At 34.9% G+C, this 25,734-nt stretch overlaps 1 protein-coding gene across 1 annotated transcript in view; it reads left to right on the top strand.

Annotated features, from left to right (window-relative positions):
• LOC129913807 (neurogenic locus protein delta) overlaps positions 1-21,247 on the top strand; it is a 39,393-nt gene extending 18,146 nt beyond the window's left edge. The window contains exons 4-6 of the mRNA XM_055992672.1: positions 7,523-7,771; positions 13,934-13,988; positions 18,863-21,247. Coding sequence (XP_055848647.1) covers positions 7,523-7,771; positions 13,934-13,988; positions 18,863-20,618 — 2,060 coding nt within the window. The 3' untranslated portion in view covers positions 20,619-21,247. The remainder of the gene's footprint in view (positions 1-7,522; positions 7,772-13,933; positions 13,989-18,862) is intronic.
• The last annotated feature ends 4,487 nt before the right edge of the window (positions 21,248-25,734 follow it).

Below are 25,734 nucleotides of genomic sequence, written 5' to 3'. Positions count from 1 at the left end.
TTTTTTTGTGTTGTTTTGTTTTATTTTGTGATCCTCCTTACAAGGATATTACACATACAAACATACCTATACATTATAATGATTTCCGGCATATTGAGGTTTTGAATAACACGCCATCTCTGACACATTCTCTGTCTTATAATCTTGTATAAAGGCTAATTCTTGTTTTTTTTTTACTCTTCACCACCGCAACAGCCTGTTTGTGTGAGTGTCTCTCTCTCTCTTTTAATAAAAACAAACAAAAAATTAACTATTGTTCTTGTCAGTTACCTACGTAAACTGAAGCGCAAGTACGGTGACACCATAATAACAACAAAAAAAAGGATAAACTTAAGATACAACCAGGGAGTTTGTATAGTTTATGGCTTTTTGAATTTAAATAAAAGAACGGAAGTTTGCCTTTTAGTTGCGAAATAAAAAAAAAAATGTAGAACCTGAGGTTAAAAGTGAGGTGAGTTTCCATTTCCAGCACAGGGGCGAAATAAAACAAAAAGTAATTATACATTTTAATGTGAATGTTAAGTCTGTATTCGCTTAACATTTGACACTTGTGTTTGTCAGCAAATTTTCTTAGCATATTGTCACTTGGAACGTTCATTTGGCAGATATTTTTTCTTTAAGAAAAATATCAGCTTTAAGTTTCGTTTAAAAATGATAAAACGTTAACAACTAAAATAAGCGTTTGACAGTTCGATGCTCAATTCGTATGAAAAGAATTTCATGCAATTTTGCAGTACGGGAACATGACTTTTATCTGTCACTTTGAAATATCTATTAGATTTGTTCAACGAAACGTACGCATCAATTAGATAGTCTTTGCATCGAAATCACTGTGAAGCAGATGTTACAAAAAAAAAAACAGACTAAATTATGTATGAAAACCTTGTTCTTTATTTTCTATTGTTAAAAAATTCAACAAGTGCTGCACTGAAAAGATTATAAATGGAATACTTAATTGCTTGAATGATTATACCTTTGGGTATATGTACATATATACATATATTTTTTTTTTTTGTTCAGTTCTTTCCCAGACGGTACAACTGAAGATGAAAAATCCTAGATACCTGTGATAAATACCTGCTAGACTAATATAATACCATCCAATCCTACTTCGTCTTTTTCTTTCTTATTTTAACTAGTATCGACTACGACCCTAGAAAACCCATTACCCATGGATAAGTGTAAGATTTATGACATCGAATTCTTTTTAAAATACAAAATCCCAGGGAAACAAAAATCCATCCTTTACCACTTTTTTTTTTCTTTTTGTATTTTATTTCAACTGCATTCCAACAAAAACAGGACATGCAGTGCAATACTTAAACACAATCAAGTAATTTAGAAGAAAAGCCGTCGAAGATGAGGAGAATAAGAAGAAAGAAAGAGAGATCTAAAAAAAAAAAAACAAGAGGAAATAAAAACCGAAATGAATCAAGAAATAAAATCCTTGGGAGGAGTAAGAGACTTCCTCTATCTGTCTGTCTGACTTGACAGTATATTGTGTAGAGTACCTGGGTATGCCGATGGTGCTAGTGTGCTGTGGGCTTAAGCCCTATAAACATGTGAAAAGACTAGAAGGAAACAGACCCACGCCGCCGCCGCCGCCACCACCACCGCCGTCGTTGCCGTCGATAGTATTTAAAGAGCTCCAACAAACATTCGAAAACATTTCTTCCTTTTCAGCAACAGCAAGCTGTTGATTTCAGTTGTATGTTTTTTTGTTGTGTGTGTTGTTGTTGTCATGTACATATTCTCACTGTAAAGCCTCGTCATCCTCATCGAAAGATAAAAAGATACATAGCACAGATTCCTGTAAGATACTTTGTGAGGATTAATTTCAAGACAATCATCCTTTTAAGCCCTGAAAGCTGGCAAAGGTTTAAGGCACCCGGCCGGTCTTCCACCAACCAAACAGCCAACCATCCTGAAATATGTGTGTTGCACTGCCATCGAACATGGAAAGTCATTTTTAAAAAGATGATCATTTTTTTCGCTATAGTGCTGCCTACCCTACACCCTACCCAGCCCTGCCTTACCTTGTCCCTGGGTGTTGTTGTTTTTGTTTTTCTCCATTAAATGCTGGTGTTATTTTTTTTAAATACCTGTTTGGGGTTCTTGTGATTTTTTTTTTACATTTATTTTCTTATAGCATTTTGTAAGGGATCAAGTGGTGATGCTATAATGCCACCTTGGCATGGCATACACCACCATCACACACAGCAAAACACCGGGGCAGCACTATACAACAGAGAATGGAATTTCATTTAAAAACATAAATTGCATCTGTTAGCCGGTGACTTGACCTTTTGCGCCCATGCTGCTGGTACTCTGATGGTAGGTACCAATGAGCACAAGCTATATCTACTTCTCTCAACCTGAAGGTAGCTTCCAATTAATCAATGCCAAATGCATGTACTTCTGCTTCTTGTCCGACTCCCTTTTGAATTTTTTCTTTTTTTTTTTATTCATTTTCTGTTCACAAATTTTATTTTTAATGTCATGCTATGGTGTGTTATTGCAAAACGACGAACAAACTATCGAAAAATAAAACAACATAGTAGTTTTTTATTTTTCAAAACGATTCGACCACATTGTAAACCAAACAAAAAAAAACGGTCTTGATGGATGGCTGAATGGGTATTTATATAGAATGAGTGTCCTATGATTTTTGTTTGCATTCAATCGTTGATTTTCGCTGTCAATGCCAATGTGTGGTTTTCTTGTCATAAAAATAAGATAGGTGTCTTTATAGCAACAACAATAAACGTATCCAGGAAGATCAGCAACATTAATTTATTGCAAACTTCCCAACCCCATATGTAAGTGTAATAAGTTGTTCTATCAAGGAGCTAAAATGATTTTAATTTTCCTTTTCTTTGTACCTATAGTACAAATGTAGTTATAGCCCCAGGCCGTTTGAAAAGAATTTTCCCAGCTAAATTGACTATCATTGTGGATTTTTTTGTCCCTACCTACTAAAGAACTTATTACAAGTTTCCCAGGAGTGAGAGAAAAAGTATGATCATTAATATTATGCACAATGTTGCCGTAAGGTGATTTTTTTTCCTCTTCAAACTCACTTAACCATCCTTTTTCTTAAACTTCTGTTTTGTAATTTAATACAAAAAAATGTGTAGTTTTTTGTTTTAATATTTTCATAAATAAATTTTTCTTAGCTAGGGAAATCTTTTTAATATTCAAAAATTATTTTTTTAAATTTTGATTAATAAACTGTCGTCAATTAGAATCTAATGATTCTGACCAAATGATTAATAACGTTTTCAATCGAAGAACAGCATTTCCGCAAGTCTTTTGTTATTCTTTGTTGTTGTTTGTCTTTTAAAAATAGCAATAACACAATCAATAAACAATAAAGATTACATTATCCTTCCAGGAGTCAGTAAAAAACTTTCAAAAGTTGCCTGAACAACTGAAAACACCATTTATCTCTTCCTTTGTGTTAAACCAAACATGTTTAATCCATTTTCTTTTGACATTCCGGATTGAAATCATAAAACTCAAGTATTATGAATTCAAAATCACATTGTTTAAACTACTGTCAAAAAAATTGACATCAGAAATCATAAAACCAAATGGTTCGTTATTATTATTTTCTGCAAATGTTGAAGAGTTTCATGCAATTTTTTCCCTCAATTACTATTACTATTGGAGAATGTGTCCTGTCACTCCTAACTGTCATAACCATCTTTCTCATCGAATCCACTTGTAAAACACTATATAGCAGGTCTATTTTAATATTTAAAAAACAAAAAAACTTTCCTTTTTTCCTCTTGAATCAACATAAACCAACAACCAATCAATTTATTCACAGCTGTCTTATAGATACGTATATTGGAATGTTTCTTTTTTTTTGCTTAATTCGAAATACCAACGAATTCTGTTTTTTTTTTTTTACTTTTTCGTTTGTTTTTAACCATCAACTTCTCAAGCGAGTTATATTTTTCGCCAACCAGCATATACATATATGTTGGTAATAACTTGTCACACAACATGACCAAGCTACATTTTCTTCATCTGAAGTTTGGTGCAGAAAAAAGTTTAATGTTGTTGTTGGATTTCAATTCCCCCCAATGGCGAATTGGAACAGGCTTCATTTATGCATTTTAATTTTAATCTGCAACGCATAAAAGTTGATTTAAAAAAATTTGGCAATTTATATTAATCTTTTTCTTTTTTAGCTGTAAAATTAATTCTATAGTTGTATTGACCCTTTTTTGCAAGAATCACTTGTCCTAAGACTCTTGTGATGATGGCTCACAAATTTATGTATCTTCCCGCAGCAAAGTAATTAAAAAAAAAATTTAAACCCCACAGGTTATAAAGATTATAAAAAAAAAGCAAAAAAAAAATTATGTAGGTACGCATGCTCAAGCGCCTATATGGTTTTTCGTTTTCCGTAGTCGTTCATCCGTTTTAGCGTGTGGTATACGGTGTGGGTAATTGGCATACCCATTTGTGTACATGAGAAGCTCTTACTTAACCTGCTATGTATCCCCAATCCGCCCGCCCTTCAGCACCACACCTCCTCTTTTTTCTTATGGTGGTTCTGCTTATACTCCATCACCTTCATCAGCTTCTATACCTACTTCTTCTTTTTTCTTCTTCATCATCATCTCCGAGTACTTTTTGCATTCTACGATTAACTTATTCCAAAGGAACGAACTTCCAAATGTATGCTGCTATACACTACACTCTACACAATGCCGCCACTCGCTCTGGGGGAGATTTATGCGAGTTTTTTTTCGCAGCAGCCTAACATCAAGTGAAGTGAGAGACTCAACAAAAAATAAAAAAAATGGAAAAAAAAACAACCAACACAGATACCAAAGTGTATGTGTTCAGATACACGAAGCGAAAAGATATGCACCTGCAGTATTTATTTCTAAAAATATTTCAAAAACTTCTTTTTTTGTTGCTCATTTGGTTTTTTATCTGCTTTGGTGGTGCGTGCATGCCGTATCCACACGAAAGTGCATAGTCGGTGTATGTGCACTATCTGCATCAACTTCAATAACCCATATGCAATATCTGCCATGGTAACCATCAGAGTTTGGTTTGGGTACTTATACTATACTATACTATACTAACCACCACCATCATCATCATCATGAGCAGCAACAGAAACTGCAACAGCAACAGTGACGGGAGTAGCAGTGTACCATACACTGCACACTGTCGTCGTTACCACCTGAAGAACTTGAAGCTTGAAACCAACAACCTCGACTCCCCCCAATCCTCCTCCCTACATCGTCAATGGTGTGGTTCCACTATATGATCATCCAAGCAGTATTTCTTTCGAGAGTGTGCAGATACATTACGAGTATGGCGCATTAAAGCCAGGCATCGCAATGTATTGGCTCTATGGCATTCGTTTCATTTGTTGTTCCGTACGTGTATGACGACGATATTCATTCACGAAAACCCACCAGTCCAGTTTCAAGACCGCTTAGCAAAATAAAATAATACAAAAACGAAAAACAATTCTCGCAAGTAGTTAGCCACCTAGATTAAGCAGTGGAAACATACAACAGCTGAATCCAATACGATAACAAAAAAAAAAGAGGAATCAACCAACCCAACTACCAACACAACAACATCCAACAAATAGTACGAATATCTATTTATCTCCTACCTACGTATGAAAAATGCATGCATCATCGTCAAATGCAGCAACAAGTAGATATTACCTCTATAGTGGGATAGTCTGTCTACCTTTGGAAGTAAAATATAGAAAATGCCATTTCAGAGTGTTTAGCTTTTTCGGTGTGGATCATGCGAGGAGATTTTCGCCACAAATGAAACGAATAAAATGATGCATTTTGTATTCTGTTTAATATGAAAGCTAAGAGAAAAACAGGAACAAGAAGGAAGCAAAAAAAAATGCCATCCACCATATCAAACGGAATTCACCTCATCCTGCTGCAATTTAATTCATCTCTATACGTTCGTCGTCATCGTCATCGTTGTCGTCTGTGCAATGTGCGATGAGTTCCGTTCAAAATAATTTCACCTATGCGCGCACTGTGTGCCCTGCTGCTTTCTGCTGCTGCTGCTGCTCTGCCACCGCCGACAATGTCAAAATGTTCAGCCATCCAACAGAGAGATATACGAGTATTATACCTTAGATGATGATGATGATCGGCGTGCGGTGGCTATGCTGTTGTAGAGCACGCTCTCCGTTGTCCGCTTAGCTGGCTGGCTATATGGGATGGAAGGAAACGCGATATTTTCAAAGATAAATATGTATCTTGAAAGATATTTGCAATGCACGATTATTTCTTATACACTCTGTATAGAATTAGAGCCTTGCTCGAGCCTTGGATTTTTTTTGACATTCTCTCTCGCTTGCAGAAATGTTTTGAAGTTCGCGAAAAGCAGTGTCGTCTTCAAACGACCACAACGACAAATGAATCAGATTTGTTAAAGGAAAAAGTTGTGTAGATACACGTAGCAGCCAAAAGAAAAACAAGACATAATACAAAAAAAAAAAACCCGAACAGGATAAGACAAAACACGAAAACCCGTAGAAGAAGAAGATACTCTTACATTTACATCGAGAGCTTGCTAAATAGATCTCTCGACTGACAACAATGCCCTGTTTACTATACTACATAGTTTGTTGCTTGATGCAAACGATGTTCTCCTTGAGCGATTTTATTTCATCGAATGCATTTTTCGTGGCCATTTTCTTAATTGTTATTGTTTAATTTCATTTTGATGATGGTCTTTTGGTCGAAGATGTAGTTAAAAAATCTAGTACTAGTTACTCGTGCCTTCACGATATCGAAAGAAATATGTTAAAAGAAGAGTAATTTATCTTTATATTCATAAAATTGATTGATATCGAAGATCAGAAGTGGGATAATCATTAATTGAAAAATTTGATTCACACATTTTAGCAATCCAAAAATGACTTTCGTGTGAACCCAAACTCGAACTCGAACTCTTACAAGTTCAAAATGATTCTCCCTCCTGAATCATTTTCCACCAAATCTATTAACGGAAAACACCTGTTGCTAACACCAACCTCATTAAAAACCACCATAAAAGCTTCCTATTCGTCCCAATTAACACCACACTATCTAACTAGGTCATTTGGATAACTCTCTCAAGGTGTGTGTAGATTGAGTTTAAAAAACCTATAGCTCGCGTGTTTCACTGTACCATAATAGCTATAGTAAAGTCTAAAAAATTCTCACAACAAAGGCTCTACACAAAAGCCTTTTAAATTAATAATCATCTAATTAACAACTGTTGCATGTGTCCCGTGTCTCTTTCTTTCTTTCTTTCTCTCTCTCTGTATAGCTGGCTGACAAAAATATAATTTTTACATCTTTTTACAATAACTTAGCCATTATCTATGCATAAATTATCTCTCTCTCTCTAACTCTCCAATAAAAGTTTAAAATTAATTTTTACTATTTTATTTTTTTTTTTTTTTCTTATTCTCTAGTGTGTCTCTCTGATATAATAATATATTTCTTCTTATCTTTCTTTGCAGGTCTATTAATCCAAAGACTATCAGTGCAACAGGTTTTAGAAGTTTCACCCGAATGGAAGACCAATAAATCCGAAGCTGCATATACATGGTTGGAATATGATTTTCGCGTAACATGCGATCCGCATTATTATGGTGCTGGATGTGCGAATCTATGTCGTCCGCGTGATGATCAATTTGGTCATTATACATGTTCGGAAAATGGTGAAAAAATTTGTTTATCTGGATGGCAGGGTGATTATTGTGAAAAACGTAAGTTCAATTTAATTTTTTTGAAAACATATGAAACGGGTTAAATATCATGAATGTTCCATTTTGGTTATTTGAAAAAAAAAACTATATAGCCCACCATGCAAGTGTTCGGATTAAGATTTTGATTTTATTGTTATTGTTTTTCTTCTTTTAATTTTGCCTTTGTTATGTAAAATAGCTCTTAATGCCCAACATAGGGATTATGAAAATGTAACAGCGATAAGGTATTGGTTTTTATTGCAACAATTCTTTTCAATCATAAGTAAATCCAAAAAGTTTAAATTTCAATCATATAAACTAGAATTTTTATTCTTAAAGAAGCTTACAATGCAACTTAAAATATTAGACAAATTATGACTTTTACTTAAAAAAAGATGAACTAACGATTGTGACAGGTTTTATTTATTTCAAATTCAAATTTCAAGCCTTTTTGTGAGAAAAAAATCCTCTTTGTTAAGATCTTTTCTGCATCCTTTAATAGATATTTTAATTTACTGTCGAATTTTAAGTAAATTTAATATTTTTTCTGAACAATGTCAACTTATTCAGCCTTCAAGTTTAGTGACAAAGAGACTTGATATCCCCTTGAAGCTGAATGATACATGGCTTTTCCCTACCAATTGATTCTCTGCATAGATACTTTTCATTTTTATTTACTTTTGCATTTGTTTTCTTTTTTATCTTCGTACTGCCACACTTTCAACAGTGTGGTTGTTGTCTTCCATAAAAATTGTAACTTGAGCTTTGCTTTTGCAATCTCATCGACCTACACCCACAAACATCTAATAGGTATACCATCACATTATAAGAAAACCACCTGTTGAGTGTCCACCACCCGTCTCCTTCCCTGTACAGAGGATACAAAGATATCTTTCCCTATTTTTTTAGTTTGTTGTTGTTGTTGTTTTGAGTTAGATGATGTCTGTTTCTGTTGTTACACAGTCCGCTTTCAATCAAAAACCATTGAATGGTACCTATATAAAGAAGAAAAAAAAAATATGAAATTTGAAATCAATTGAAAACATAAAACAATCACACATAATCTGAATCAAATCTACTACTTCCTTTCCAAGACCTGTTTGAGAATACTTGAGAGACAACTGACTGTTTTCCTGGTCATATAGCCACCACCATCACCACCACCGCCATCATCATCACATACCAAGAGCTTACCAAAGCAACCATACCATCGTCATTATCATTAGCATCATTATCGTTGTGCGGTAGTTTGATCGGCGGGGATTTTCTGAGAAATTCCTTTTCACTTGGTAAATTTTGTATATTTTTTTTCCCAAAACCGAAAAATCAACTCTCCAAAAAATAAAGAAGAAGATGAACAAACCGAAACCGGACGACGACGAAACCATTCGACCAACAACCGAGAATAGAGGTTGAGGAAGACAAGCTCGAGGAGCACTGAAGAAGAAAATTATACCTTTTCATTACAAAAATGTGCTCAAATGGTTGTGTGTTCGGGTTTGGGTATTTTTAGGACGAATCGGTCTTCTCTTCTTCATTCTCCCCAATAGTCATCCAAGTTGAATGAAATGCTTTGAACTTCTGCTGCTGCTGCTGCTTCTTCTTGCTGCTTACTTTGCTTGCTACTCCTGCTGCATCATTCATCGAAATTATTGGTGGTGTATCCACTAATCTCTGTGTGTGCAAAAAAAAAGTCCAAAAGCCCCGACCATCATCAGATGTTCATTTTGAAGAATCAGACATGAAAAGACCAGAACTTGGGAAGGCAAAGAAGGAACACAGAGGAAGAGACTGCCACACAAAAATATGTATGCCACGGTCAAGAATCAAAAAAGCAAACCTTTAACCATCATCATCATCATCTTATCCAGCAGAGTTGGGAAAAATGTTCCCATGCATTCGTGGCTCATGAATACAAAAAGGTATAAGATGAAAAACGGTGGTGATGTGGTGGAATACAACAACTACTACAAAAGAAGCAGACCAAAAAGACTATCTTAAAAGATATCGCTGGCGTTTTATATATTTTACTCGATTTTGTACCGATCATCTTCTGATGCTATTACGTGCATGTGCATGGATGGTATAGATTTTTATAAAAAATTATAATCCCATCCATACGCGCAGATATAGATAAGTTCCTTAATCTAGCAGCACTAGCCGGTAAAGCACTAAACCGAGTTACAAGAGACGAAATACCACTTAACAAAAAAAAAAACAAAAAAAAATGATGAACAGTGGCGGCAGCGACGCGACCGACGGTGACGGTGGGAGGTAAACCCACAGAATCGTGAGTTGAAGGCACAGACACTCCCATGGTTGATCTTGAAAGCGAACATCGAAAGGATCTATAGATACACTTTCACCTGTATATGGAAACCCCGTCTCTCTCTTTCTCTCTAAATCGATGATGGTGTGCTTCCTCAACGATTTAAGACAACTTGGCATTTCATCTGTTCTCTTCTTGCTTTTTTTTGCTTAACTCTACATAATTGGTTCACATATATTTGGCAGCTGGTATAGTTTGTGTATTGTGGGTTTGTTATCCTTCGTTCAACGGGAAAGATGAAGATCACGCACGCGGAATAAAAAAAGACTTAAAGAATGTCCGGGACAAGAAACAAAAAATAAAAGGTTTTCTGTCGAGCATATGAAATGATGAACGAAAAATTCGTCTATCCAAATTGGAAGGCCCACAGGAACATCTCCTCAAACAAGGTGTAATCAACATCCGCCATCGTTAAACAATATAAATACACAAGGAAAGAGAGAAACCAGAAGAAAAAAAAAAACAAACAGGTATCAACAACCTTATGGGATCCCAAAGCAAGAGAGAGTTGGAAGAAGGGTTCTCAATAGGGATTTGTCCAAACACGCACAAAGGAAACGAACGAAAAAATCCGAGACGCGATTCAAGACCAGATACACTTCGCGTCACTTGAATAGAAACAACAATTTTTCTTTAGAAAATACCGATTGGCGCTTCGGTGAGGTAACTTAGTAGGATTTTGGTTTTGCATTTTCAAAGAGGAACTTTTAGCAAACAATGTTGTAAAAACAAAAAACCCAAAACAGAAACCGTATGGCTACTAGTTGCGTTTTTTCGCATTACTTCACAAAAAACAGTGTTTTTTTTTGCGTCACTTGAATAGAAACAAGCTCTTAAATTAGATAAAAATGAAGAAAAATCATGAAAAACACTAATTATAACAAAGCAATATTAAGCTTTGACATTATTTGCACATTATAACCAATTATGGGCTACGAGCTACCAATAGGCACCACAGAAAATGCATAAATAGCAGCTAATGCACCTGCACTATGCAAAATCGAGAAAGATATTGGAAAATTTGCCAAATTTGGATGAGATAATTTTTAAAATATCGTAAACTAGTGATCAAATCAAAAAATAAGACAGGTGAGACCCAAGCCACGAGCAGAGAAAAAAATAACTTAAAAACTAGCTGCAATTTTCTTCACTTTGCCGCTAAAATCGGTCAAAAACGTGGTGTTAGTGCGATGGAAACGTGTTGGTTTGTTCCATCCTGGAAGTTATAAAAGGTGCACAACATTAAAAAAGCCTCAAAATGCAAAATAACAACATTTTAAGTTCTACTAAGATTACAAAAAAGTTAACTATTTTATAGTTGCATTTGAACTGAAAAGAAGTGAGGTAAAGAGTGGTTTTTTAAAGGAAAACATACCAACTCAGATGGACCACGTTAATATTAGTCCTATTTCATTGGTTTATGAAAGAATAACTTTTATCGCATCGCCAATAAAGGGCAATAAAATGTGTTATAGTAATACGCTTTGTTTTTATGATGTGCAATAGGAAAATTGAAGCTTCACGCTTCGAAAAAAGATGCAAACTTTTACAAAGAAATAATGGAAGAAGCTCTTGGGAAGTTTAGGAACGTGGAAAACAACCCTCTTAGAGATTGCACAAGGAGAGTTCCAGAAAAAAACAACGCAATAGAAACAAAACAGATGCATTCCGGATGAAAACGAAAGTTTATTTCACTTATTCAAACCTTAAATTGTAGAAAATGTCATTTTCTTAATTTGTAAGAAGTTACCAAACACTATAGTCACTTTCTCCAATTAGGTCCACGATTGTGTACAGTACAAGTGCATTTTCAATGTTTAATTCTATTTATGCATTTTCTGTGATGCCTAATGGTAGCTCGTAGCCCATAATTGGTTATAATGTGCAAATAATGTCAAAGCTTAAGACTGCTTTACAAAAATTAGTGTTGTCCATGATTTTTCATCATTTTTATCTAATTTAAGAGCTTGTTTCTATTCAAGTGACGCAAAAAAAAAACACTGTTTTCTGTGAAGTAATGCGAAAAAACGCAACTAGTAGCCATACGGTTTCTGTTTTGGGTTTTTTGTTTTTACAACATTGTTTATTAAAAATTCCTCTTTGAAAATGCAAAACCAAAAATCTACTAAGTTACCTCACCGAAGCGCCAATCGGTATTTTCTAAAGAAAAATTGTTGTTTCTATTCAAGTGACGCGAAGTGTATATACAAAAGGAACATCGAAAAAAGGAAGGCATTTGTCGATTGTATAGATGATGTAGAATTCTAGAAGAAGAAGACGAAGAAGTAAAGCGGCATCTATCTGTTGAATATTCACAAAATACAGGTAGGGTTTATAGGAGCAATCCCTGGATCAGTCATATGTTTGTTCGTTCGTTTGTTCTCCTTTATCCATGCTACCAATTACCACTATACACATATGTATATGTATTGCTTTAGCTTGGTTTAGTCAGCCTTTCAACTGGCGTGGGAAGATTTTTCTCATAGCCTCGAGAGAACCCATAACGTCTTAAAGGTCTTTAATAAAATATTTACCGCTGACGTTAAGTTCTTATGCCTCGGTTGGGTCTTGGGGGAACCCCAATAGAGGACGAGGGGCATTTGTATGGTTTATCGTTTATATAATAGTGTGTGTTGGTCATACAAATCCCTTTTTTCTCGATTTAAATCGAAAACATAATAGAGTGACGATGACACATTGTTTTTTTTTTATGAATGAATGGATCGATCTAAATTTGAATAATAAACAAGATTATTTCCAAACAGGAGGAGAGTTAAGATTTTGTGTAAGAAATGAAAGAGGAATCAAGAAAATGTTTCCAAAGTAGCCATAATTATTAACTGATTGAGTGAGCAACATATTACTGCAGGCTGTTGTTGGGCCTGGTGAAGACGGGGTTCACAGCCAGAGACAGACAAAGGAAATCAGAGTTGGTTGTTGTTTTCATTTTTTTTTTCTTCTAAATGTCTTTAGCTATGATTGGATTTGATTTGATTTTATAAGATTCTCTTTATCAGTGTGACCAGTTTTTAATTTTTCGTTTTTGTTGAGACTCTTCAAACTGGCCCATCACATCATTAATACACATTTCATCGAATTTTGTTTTGTTGTTGTTGATATTGGTGTTTTGGGGGACAAGAGAATTTCTTTGTCTGCGAGATTTTGGAATTTTTGTTTAAGCTATCTTGATATCTTTTTTTTATTTTAATCTTATTGAGCGATGATAATCGATAAATAGAAGGAATAAAGGATTTATAAGATTTTTTTTTTAAATTCTTTTATTGCTTAATCCTTAAGGTCGATGTGTTGTGGAGATACAAGAAATTTAAGATCAAATAGAGATTAAAAAACAAATCTTTTCGAGATTATACTTTCATGGAAAACAAAACTTGACGGAATAAGGTATTTTCATGGATTGATAGGATTTTTGTAGAACTTTATGCGTTGAGTGAGCAGGGAAAACAACCTTTACCTACCGCATTTTCTTAATTTTTTAATTCGTTAATGTATTATCTTCCAAATAGAAAAGCTTCATTAAAGCACATTTTTGTGATATTATACAAACAATAACAAAAATAAAAACGATTCAGATTTAATCTATGAAAAAATAATATTAATTGTCTTCGTCTCCCACTTAGGATTTAAATGTCTTGCAATCAACAGTTTTTATGACATTTTGATTTGCGTTACACTCCTTAATGTAAGGGTACGACCATTCATAAAAATATAATCTCATTCATTGATATTTATCGCTCGTCTTCTAATGTTTGTTTCTTCTATTCCAAATACCCTATTTTTCATATTACCATGTCTAATTATTACTTACTTATACAATTTGCTTCCTCTCTTTACAGCACGCTGCACAAAAGGTTGTGAACACGGAACATGCGACCAGCCCAACACTTGCCAGTAAGTATAATATATACAAACCTACAAATATTTTAACGTCTGCTACCTCTCTACCACGAATTGACCAACCTAGTTCCCACCCGGCCACCGCCTTATAACTAATATTGTAATGCAAACCCACCCACTGTTTAAATCCATGGCACAAGAGAAAAAGAAAGTCGTTTGACGGCTGTTGAATGTGAATGCGTGTTATCAAATCATTATGCGTGCGAAAAAATTAGAAAAATTGTAAATGACAAATACAAATTAAATTTCATTCCACATTAAAGCGAAATATCATCAGTTTGCCCTACCGAAATCAACTTGAACAAACAATAAGATTTTCCAACGGTTGAATTGTGAGAGGAGCGCAACAGGAAAAAAAAAGAACTTTTGAGGAACCCATTTTCCCTTTGTGATTGTGCTTTGGTTGTATATGTGTGTCTGAGAATATAGAAAACCTAGAAACTGAACCTGGCTGTATAATAAATTAGCTTGCATTGCACGATGTTACCTGATGAGCCTCAATCGCAAGCAAGCAAAGCACAGCACACCGGCTACAATGGCACCTCGCACAGAACACCACCAAGTCAGCCAGCCAGCTAACCATCTACCCCACCGATACAGCCCTCCTTAGGAACAACATAACGACGAACAGAGATCGCAATGGCTATGACTCCTAACAACCGACTATACATCGATCGGCGACGACGACAACGACTACGACGAAGACGACGACACACCTTCAGCAGTTATTTAATCACAGAAACTGAGCTCTGGAAAATAGAGGAATATCTATCCATCCAACAACAAAAAACTAAACGACGACAACAACAAAACAAAACTATCTACCCAAAAAGAACTCTCAACGAAAATGGAAAATGAGAAAATCGGAACCAAACGCGCCGAGAAACATACAAAAAAAAAAAAATAAAAAAAATACTGCACGAGCAAGCAGGAAAGGGCAAAAATGCCAGCATTCGAGAGCCTAGCTACATACTGCTCCAAGAAGAAGAAGAATGCCTTTTTGGTGTTGCTTGGTGCATTCTCAATTTTTCCCACAGACCCAACACTCCAGTACGGTGTTCAGGTTTTATCTTTCGGTTCTCGTTTTGTTTTGTTTCGTTTTACATTTTTTTTTACTTTACTTATATTTTTTTGTTTTGTGAGGATTGTATTTGGGGAGGTTTTAAATTTTTGCAGGTTGATATATACAACACCAGAGCTTCGTCATCAACAATTCTGCTCCGCCACAACCATCGCCACCGAAACCGTCATCATAATGCATGTGCGAAGATGGAACTTGACCGAGCTCTAAAAATGAGTCAGTGAAGTCCAGCGCCCCAACCTATACATAAATACATAAAAATACAACAATTTGTGGGTAGAAGATTGTATGAAGAAATTTAAAAAAAAAGTTTCCCAGGTGATAGCCATTCAGTTATGCAGTTGTAATATACAACACAAATATGAGGCACTTAAATTGCCTTAAAGCAAGGTCACTAAGGGATTTTATAAATGCAGAATACTCAATTGCTGTAATATTTGACCTTCATCTATAAAAAATACTCTGAAGTGGAGAAGTTATTCCAGAACAAAAATATATAAAATACTGCCTTTCGTTATTATAAGACTTGACCTACTGTCAATGTTGGATTCAAATTTACACCGACACGGGGGCAAAAGAGGAAAACAAAACAAATTAACTCTACAAAATATCTAATTTCTTTTCAACTCGGGCATTGAACTTGCCTAATAGTATTTTGTTCAAATTCCGATGATAGCTATTCTATTTCTGTAATAAAAGTTTTGAACACCATACATCGATATTTTAGTTGACGAACGAGATTCATAAAATCAAGCCTTCAACTAAAACTAACCCAGAATCTTATGTCTCTTTTGTCATCACCTTAAACATTAATTATGAAAACATGACAATACAAACTTGCAATTCATCACAACTTGCTTCTTCCTCAACCTCCATCTCAAAAGCTAGTCTTGATAACTCCTATGCACACGCACACGCAAAAACCCCAAACTCTTTTGAGACACCAAAACTCATCCAGAATATAAGGAAAAGAATAAACGTGGTTAAGCCCCATCACACCATCATCATCATCCATCGCGCAGCACGAACACTAACAATATGACTATGTGATTGCCGTAGTTGTCATCGTCGAATAATACCTTAAAAACGATCGAAAGCAGACCTCATAAAACAATGTCATAAACTTTCGTATTCTGGAAGCATAAGTGTATGCTTGGAATTGATAAAACATTCCCACACATTACACCGTGAATTTATTTTTGTGTTTTTTTTTTTCTTTTGGGCTTTTTCGGACGGTACGGACGGACGGACAAACCTCCTTCGTGTTGTTTTTGTTGTTGTTGCAAAGACACACAATACTGCTGAAACTGGACGGGCACACCGCACTTAATAATATTATGTACCTCTACCTACTATTGGGAGGAGGGTGGCAATGGTGATATTTGTTGGGTGTATTATGTGCTGCTGATGATGGTAATAATGTGACGATCGCGCTTCGACGACGACAGCCGCAATGATGATTGGAAACTCAGTTTCAGAAAGAATTTTTTCTTTGGAAAACAACATTTCTTGTACGATCGTGCAACCTTGTCAATGGCTATGGTCACACAGAGTAAGCCACCACACACACTATACCTACTACCTACTTTAGGAACAGATTGTGTATTATTTTATTTTTTTTTTTATAGTTTTTCTGTTGTCTTGTCTTGAGGCATCAACACTTTTTGATATTCATAGTGGCCACCCGAAATGTTAATGAGCGCAAAATGATTTCGATAATGTTGCTTTCAACTCCCATAGAAGACGAATAAACAGATAGAGAGACTACAATGAAGAAGACCAGAAAAAAAACTGTTCAACGGTATTTCTTGGAGTTCTTCAGTCGAACCACCTCTAAGGGACAGTTGGTGGTTAGTGGTGGTTAATCACCCGCGATTGTTCTAGTTCAAAACGTCTGATGATTCCACGAAAACGACTCTAAAGAAAAAATGAAAAAAAAAACTCTTTTGATCGACAAGTTGAAAACCCCTCCCTGCTCCGCAAATATCATCAGCAGAGTATTATTTATTCTTATTGTTTGTTAAAAAGAAGAATAAAAAAACAATAATGGACAAACTACAAGACAAGCTTAAGATTCATGAAAACAATAAAATAAAAAAATATCAATATAATTGTAGATATGCTATGTGCGCACACTTGAAATCTCAAAAACGAGCTAGTAAAAAGTCGCACGTAAAACTGATCGACATAACTATTTATGGCAAGTCACATAAATCCATTCAAGGGAGGTTATTACTGTTTTTTTTTTTTTTTCTTTTTCTTAGTAAAGGCATTTTTGTATTTGGCATTTTAAAGAGTCTTGAAACCTCTTTTAAGCTTTAAACGATTATTTAGTTGTTAGCTTAAAGAATTTGATGCTGAAATTCCGTTGTAGAGTTAATTGATTGATCATTTTTAGGCTCAGGAAAGATGTCAAAATAATGTTAGGCAAACTGTAAATGGTAAATGGAATCGAAAACTTGTGTTGATTTTTATTATTGCACAATATTAAGTGTTTTATTGACTTTTAACACTGCAACTATTCTTGGAAGTGTTTTGGGGAGAGTCAAAGATAGATAAAAGATATCACAATAAGAAATATGAAACCATTTATACCTTTATCCTTTTGAAACCAAAGCGCCGATTATATTGTCCTCTAATAACAAGACACCCAAAGGCGCCATTTAGAGTTGACTTCTATTTAGAAAATTGACACATGTCCATTGTCGAGTCCAGTCGTCTAAAAAAAAAATGAATAAAAAAAAAAGAATCCATCAAACTCGCTGCTGCGCCTTTGATTTCTCATATTTATCCAGTGCATCATCATCATCATGTCTGCATACATCATAATTTCTTTACCATAATCATCGCACATCCTTCTACTTCTTCTACACACATAGATATTCCTCCTTGGCGGTGGCTTCATTATTAAACACAATCAGCCGGTTCTGTGTTGTTTAAGTTTTCTTGGTTCTTTTGGGGTCTGAGTGGAGTGGAGCAGAGAGGAGCGAAGTGCAGTGCAGCAGTGCTGGCTAAAGAGAAGCCAAGCGTGAGAAAAATTGTTCGCAAATATAATCACATACACGGCGCACGTACGCGCGATCACTACGTTTGGTGATTCAAAGAAGAAAACAAAATACAACAAAAAAAAAAAACTAACAATCAAAGAAAAATATAAAAATAAAACTACATATAGGTATAAGAAAGGTAGTTAAAAAAGAACAAGAGATAAAAGAAGACAAGCAGATTATATTTTTTGAAGCAACAATAGCAGCAGCAGCAGCGCAGCAAGCAGCACTCTCATCCATCTTCGTCGCCGTCGTCATATCACCTGTTCGTATTTCAGTTTTCCAGGTTGTTTCACGATGGACAGTTAGGAATACACACTCACAAATATACACCATCATCATTATCATCAACAGCAAAAGCAACATCAACAACAGCAGCATGTTGTTCATGCACACTGCATGTGACTATAGCGGCGTCCCACAGCCGCCGGCAGAAGCCAACGAATCGAAAGCCACCAACAACCGGTGCCAGAGTGCCACTACCACACCAGTTAGCTTATTTGCATTCTTGCCATTCGGCGGACCCACATTCACTTTTTCGATTTTTTCGTTGTCTTCTTGTTGTGTTGCACCTTCTTCTCTCTAAGTGCTCCCCTGAGGGGCTTTTGGCGTGCAATCTGCTGCTCCTCTCACACTTTTCTTAATCTGTTTTTTTTTTTTTGCAACAGCTCGCTTTTTAAGGGAGCTTTTTTGAAGATTTTTTTTTATTAAAACTTTTTTTTCTTCTTCTTTTCTTCCAGATGTAGCCCTGGCTGGAAAGGACCACTTTGCGATCAATGCGAACCCTATCCTGGTTGTGTGCATGGAACATGCAACGCACCCTGGGAGTGCCATTGCGACGAAGGCTGGGGTGGTCTGTTTTGCAACCAAGATCTCAACTACTGCACCAACCATCGACCCTGCCATAATCAAGGAACCTGCTTCAATACGGGACAAGGTCTTTACACCTGCAAATGTGCGCCTGGATTCAATGGCACTGAATGCGAAACCCAAGTCACTTCCTGCGAATATGAACCCTGTCTGAATGGCGGCAGCTGTTCCGATGATAGTGCGAATAACAACTACAAATGCGACTGTCGTAAAGGTTGGACAGGACGACACTGCGAGGATAAGGTGCATACGTGTATAGACAAACCCTGTAAAACTGGAAATTGCCGGGACACAAAGTCGGGGTTTAAATGCGAATGCCCGTATGGATATAGTGGAATTCATTGTGAAATTCATGTAGACAATTGCAATCCAAATCCTTGTCAAAATGGTGGAGCATGCATGGTCAGTAGTACTGGCGAAAATTCATTCAAGTGTCAATGTTTATCCGGATTCACTGGAGATCACTGCGAAGAGAACATCGATGATTGTCAGGGTAATCCTTGTCTAAATGGAGGAACTTGCATAGATATGGTTAATCAATTCCGTTGTCAATGTGTACCTGGATATCTTGGATTGGTTTGCGGCGAAAAGGTTGATCTCTGTCTAACAAAGCCTTGTGCCAATGGTGGAAGCTGTACAAATCTTAATAACGATTACCAATGCATTTGCCGGGCTGGATTCGAGGGTAAAGACTGCAGCGTTGATATTAATGAATGTGCAACACAACCCTGTCGCAATGGAGGAACCTGCGTCAATCGAGTAAATAGTTTCCAATGCATCTGTGCCAATAACTATGGGGGAAAACAATGTGAAGAAGATTCATATACATACTCACCCGCATCACCCGACGCCCAACAATACGAAGCGAATCCCCAAATACCTCGCAGTGACGGTCTAACAAGTGGTCAAGTAGTTCTAATAGCCATTCTCTCAGTTGCCATGCCAGTGGTTGCCGTGATTGCTGCCTCAGTTGTGATCTGTATGAAGCGAAAACGCAAGCGTGCCCAGGAAAAAGATGACGCCGAAGCGAGAAAACAAAATGAACAAAATGCCACCGCCAATGGAATGCACAACGGTCATGGCATGGGTGGCGGTATGGTTGGCATTGGCGGAGTCGTTGGCATGGGTGGCTGTGGCGCTGCCACACTCTCAGCCAAACGTACTTCAAGCAGTGCCTTGGCGTTCGACAACACCAATCCAAACATCATAAAAAACACCTGGGACAAAAGTGTCAACAATGTCGCGAGTGTAACAGGCGGTGGTAGTGGTGGTGGTGGTGTCGGCGACGATTGTCTCATGAACACCAGCCTCTATGGAGCTGCTGTAATCTCCGGTTACAGTGACAACAACAACGCCAATAGTGAGTGCTTTGTTGGCACAATAACACCGCTGGCTAGAGCAAAGTCACAAAAGCAGCTCAACACAGATCCATCATTGATGCATCGAGCATCACAGATACTCAGTAGTCCGCCTACAACCAAAGAATACATGCTCCAGCAGGACAGCAGTAAAAGGATATCAGTCCTTGGTGATTCAGCGTATTGCAGTCAAAGGTGGCCGTCGTCAGTGGCGGCGGCGTCATCGCAGAATCAGCGAACAGTCGTTTGTGGGACCCCGCATATGTAGTTATCCAATAAAAAAATATTTTTTATATTAGAATTGTAAAAATAACTGAAGGTTTATAGTTCCCTCATCTCATGTGTAGTCATGTTTTCATTTGTAAGCCTAAGTATTACCTTCCTGATTCCCACAAATAATAACAACAACAACAAACGAAATCTTACATTTTTATGGAATTTTTTTTAATTTTTATCTTAAATAAGTTAAATTTACAAAACAAAAATTGTGTTTAAATTATTATTCGCTGACTGACTGTAGATATTAAAATGTTTCCTCAAAAAATAATTGTCTTACTTAAACAAATTTTTTCTCCGCTATGGCTTCGATTAGACTGAGATTAAATATTGGTTTAAATCAAAAATTGTAATATTAAATTGAAGGATGTTTTAAAACAACCCGATTCTGATTCTCAAACATGTTCTCTTCAAGCAATGAACCATATTTCGACTTACAGTCTAGTCCTAGCTTTAGTACCTACATATGTAATTTATTTTATGATAAAAAAAATTTATTGAAAGCTACAAAAATTGATTGTGTTATAGCAAATATGGACAACTTGTATACTTAGCGGCAAAATACTATAAAAATGATTTAAATGCTTAAACAAAAATAAACCAACGTGACTATAAATAAAATTAGTTTTTTAAGTGTGCGATATATATGATTATATAAACTAAATATATATATATTTTCATAGTCATTAAGAAAACAAAAAAATAAAAAAAAGCAAAAAAAAAAAACAAACGAATCAAACAAATCCCCATGAATGTGTACCTATCGAATCTAAAAATTTGTACATAGAAACCCATGCATATATTATATATTTATTAACTTACGACATTTTTTATTTAGTTTTTAAAATCAAAAAGCAAAACAAACAAACAAAAAGAAAAACCTAAATTCGTTTTTTTTTAAATTACATTATCATTATTTTATATTCTTTTCTTATCTTTTTTTTTTTTTTGTTAAAATTAATTTCTTTCTCTTTATTTTTGACAAATAAGTTCTGGAAATTATGATGATTTTACAAAAGAGAAATATTAAAATGCATATTAAGCTTGCATTGGCCAGTTATATCCCTTTTATCCTTTCCCTCAAATATGTCCTTCATTCCATTAGGTGAACTAATATTATGTAAAATTACATAAATTAAAAATTCTTTTTATTTTCTTTTTTGTGCAAAGAAAATAAAGAGAATTAAATTGACAATTTTGTACATATTATAATTAAAATTCCAATTATACATAGAAATCTAAATATATGTAATTAAATATATATATAAATACTATTTTTTAAAACTAGTTAGAAATCAAACAAAAGAATACAAAAATAAAACCGAAAAAAATAATCAGGCACGATTCAATATTTTTTCTTCGATTCTTAAATAATTTTTTAAAATGTTTCAAAAATTAAATTGAATGCTCAAAAAATATGTCACAAAAAAAAAACTACCAAATTATACAAATCAAACTACGTATATAATTTTTAAAAATATATTTTCTTCTGTTTATGATAATTTTTAACAAATGAAAAACAAAAATCTGAAAAAAAAACTCCAAAAAATATGTATGTTATTATTTTCTCGAATAATAAATTTCTCATATATACATATTATATATATAAAATACTTTTTAAATATATATATATATAAAAATAGAATTTATTAATTCATAAGTTAAAACTAGTTAAAATTATATGAAATAAAAAAAAAACACAAAAATCAAAAAAAAAAAAGAACTATAAAAACAAATGAATTATAAACAAAAACAAAAAAGAAACAAATGAATAATTTATTAAAAAAATGAAAACATAAAAAAGCATTGTGTTATTATTGCAAATGATTGGTTTCACTATTTTCACTCTATTGTTGGTTCTGGATGGGTTTTGAGCTGATATTTCAGCTTTGCAATAAGGGAAGATAACGAAAATGGTTTGTATTTAATTAAAAGAAACGGAAATCATGGATAATATATTCCACATTCGAAAAATTCATCTTTTTACAAAGATAAGGATCGAGGGTATGGTGATAGGGAGTGTGTAAATCACGAAAATGATTTCTAAATTTATTGTTTAAGGGGAGGAATGTACGAACAATTTTGTTTACTTCTATTTTCTTACATTTAAACGTGAGTTTAAAGAGCACCTGCACTGATATGGTGCTGTACTTAAGCTTTAAACGGATGTATACATTTTATAGTGTATGGATTATAGCTAGATCAAAAAGTTAGACAAATCTCTTGAACATCGAAGGGATCCTAAGCACCTTTCAGTATATTTAGTAGTGTCATCGCATCGTCACGTATCAGTGTGATAATTAATTAAACAGTAAGAGATAAATATGAACAAAGTGCGTATAGAAATCTATCAAATCGGGATACATTCCGGTTTTACGATAAATTAGCGCAGTCAGAAAAGCCTAAGTCGCCTAAGTCGTCGATACGAATTCCATTCGTATCAGAATTTTTCTACGATTCCCGAAAAAAACAATCATAAAATCCGATCGTAGTGACAATTTGTATGGGATTTTCCATTACGAACGGATTCCTTGATTGTTTTTTCGGGTATCGTAGCAAATTTCCGATACGAATGGAATTCGTGATAAGGCCGATTGTTTCCTGAACATGTCTATTAACAGCTCGAAAAATTTACAAAGATACTGAGAATATATATGTAGACATGAAAATGAGCTTATTTACAGAAAATTAATATGAAGTATTGAGAATTAAGTCAGAACATTTTCGCTCAAAAATTAATTGGGGATGTAATCGTCGTTAAAAGTACCCAAAAACAGCGTTTTTGACCTGTAAGTGTTCAGGCCAGTGCAATTTCGCTTTCGGATTGGGATTCAGCCAGGGGCGTACATACCATTAAGGCAGACGGGGCAGTGCCCCAGGGCCCTCGACAGATGACAGGGCCCCATGAAAGATTATGTGAGGAAGAAACTTCTTAACATGAACAAAATAATGAGGCAAAAGATTAAATGTTCACTCAGGCTAGTATTTCTAATCCTTATTTTATAGGTTGAAAGCTTTTTAAAACATGCAATGTTAAAAAAATAGTTCTCTGACAAAAAAAACCTATGCACACAACAAACCGGAAGTGCACACATTAAACTTCACATTCAGCCCTATCATGAGTTTCACGTGAAATGTTTTCCACACGGGATATTTTTGTTCGCCCGGAATTTCAAAAGCTGTTATGAGTTTCACCGCAAGGGAATTTACATTTTCCGCTAAACTTGTTTCTTGTTCGGCACCAAAATTTAAGTGAGATAAGAGCTGTCGAAAACCTCGCAAATTAGCTGAAAAAAATTGAAAATAAAGGAACATGTCCGAACGTGAACAACTTTTGGCCCGGAACTCACAATAAGGGAAAAGTTAAATTGAAATTTTCCGGGTGGAATCTTGTTCACTTGAAACTCACGATAGGGCTGATTAAAATAAGAACTGACCGATAGTAGCTACAAAATGTTGAACAACGTAAACGAAAACAATCTTACATTTACATTAAATGTTCTTTTGGGCATTGTACTTTTACAAGTGGGAGTTACTGATTGTATCTATACAGAAACAGTTCTCTTCCGCTCCAAGTAGCCAAAAAAAAAAACAAAATAAATTGTACATTCTCAAACGCCGTTCCCTTAATATGGAATATACAAGGCAATGTACCTATTTCAATTTCAAAAAAGAATAAAAACAAAAACTTTATTCTTCCTCCTGGTGGTTCAATATTTATGTGTTCGTCGGTGGTGGTTTGGTGGACTCAAAGTTAGCTCTCTTGTCATAATGACCACCTATGCTGAACTTTTTTGCACGGTTTTTTTTTTTTTATTAACTCCGGTCACGTAAAACTCTTTCAAAGAAGATACACAACCCACCAATTGAGACCCAATTTAATAAGAAATTGCAACTTCAGATTAATGAAATGCGTTGTTTGAATGCTCCTGCTTTGTTTTTGTTTTGTTTTTTTACTTTTGCAGTGTTTGGACTGGACGTCATTCAAAAAGAGTCGAAATGGTCTCATGGTTTCTCATGTCTGATGCACTAAAATACCTGTTTTGTATTTGTTCTGTTTTACGAGAATTTGTGTGATATCCTGATAGATTGTGCGTACGTGATAAGAGACATGGTATGAAGCCTTTTTAAACTGATGCTTTGAATAAAATTAACCAATTTGAACGCCTACGACGGGTTTTTAAAAGAAAATAATGTATATCTATACGACTGGGTCGCACTTTAGTGTTTGTTATGTTAAGAAAGGACCGTAATCAGCCAAGTTTCACAACATATTTGGCAAGCAATTCAGGTCTTATTTGAGGCTTAGCACTTCAGCTGACTCATAATAATAACTCTTGCTAACTTCAACTACCTACAACAAGCTATTTTTAAGACTGGTCAACAATTGAGCTTGTTTTTTGCAACAAAAACCAAGATACACTTTTCTAGAGGTTTTTGAGGTGCTGAACTCGAATGTGAAGTCAGAAACATTTGATTAGCCTCAGTTTTTGAAATATTACCGTTATAAAATGTCAAAAAACGTCATTTTGGCTATTTATTTATGTTTTTATGCGGTGTAATTCAATATTAACAAATTTGTAATGATGTTTTTAAGAACAGATTTTCTTCTCGAATCCGAAGTCAGAAATATTCTATTACCCTCCGTTTTTTTAAAACCGTTAAAAAAAAACCTATTTTTGCATTTTATAACGGTAAAATTTCAAGAACGGAAGCTAGTAAAATTTGTTTGACTTCAGATTCGAGTTTACCAACTCTAAAAATTCAGAAAAGTATATTCTGGGTCTTGTGGCAACGAAGAAGTTAATTTGATAGACCAGTAGTGTTTTTGAGACAAAGACTTACTTACAAAATATCTCGGGTAGTAAAAGAGATATCGGAAAGATTTAATTATTTTTTGGAAGTTCAGTTCTTATAAGCACTGTTACAGATTTATTTATAACGAATTTCTTCAGATAAAAACATAGCCGCGAAAACAGCCAAAAATGGCTTTTTTAGAGCCAAATACAAAAAAGTCCCTTATGATACCTACCACGAAAGTGAAATGTTTAAAAATATTCCGAAACACACTCTATATATGTAGCCAAAATGTTCCAAGATTTCCATCA

The sequence above is a fragment of the Episyrphus balteatus genome, chromosome 3, assembly GCF_945859705.1.
Source record: "Episyrphus balteatus chromosome 3, idEpiBalt1.1, whole genome shotgun sequence".
Lineage (NCBI taxonomy): Eukaryota > Metazoa > Arthropoda > Insecta > Diptera > Syrphidae > Episyrphus > Episyrphus balteatus.
The sequence above is the reverse complement of the archived record's forward strand: the minus strand, read 5'-3'. Positions and strand labels throughout refer to the sequence as shown.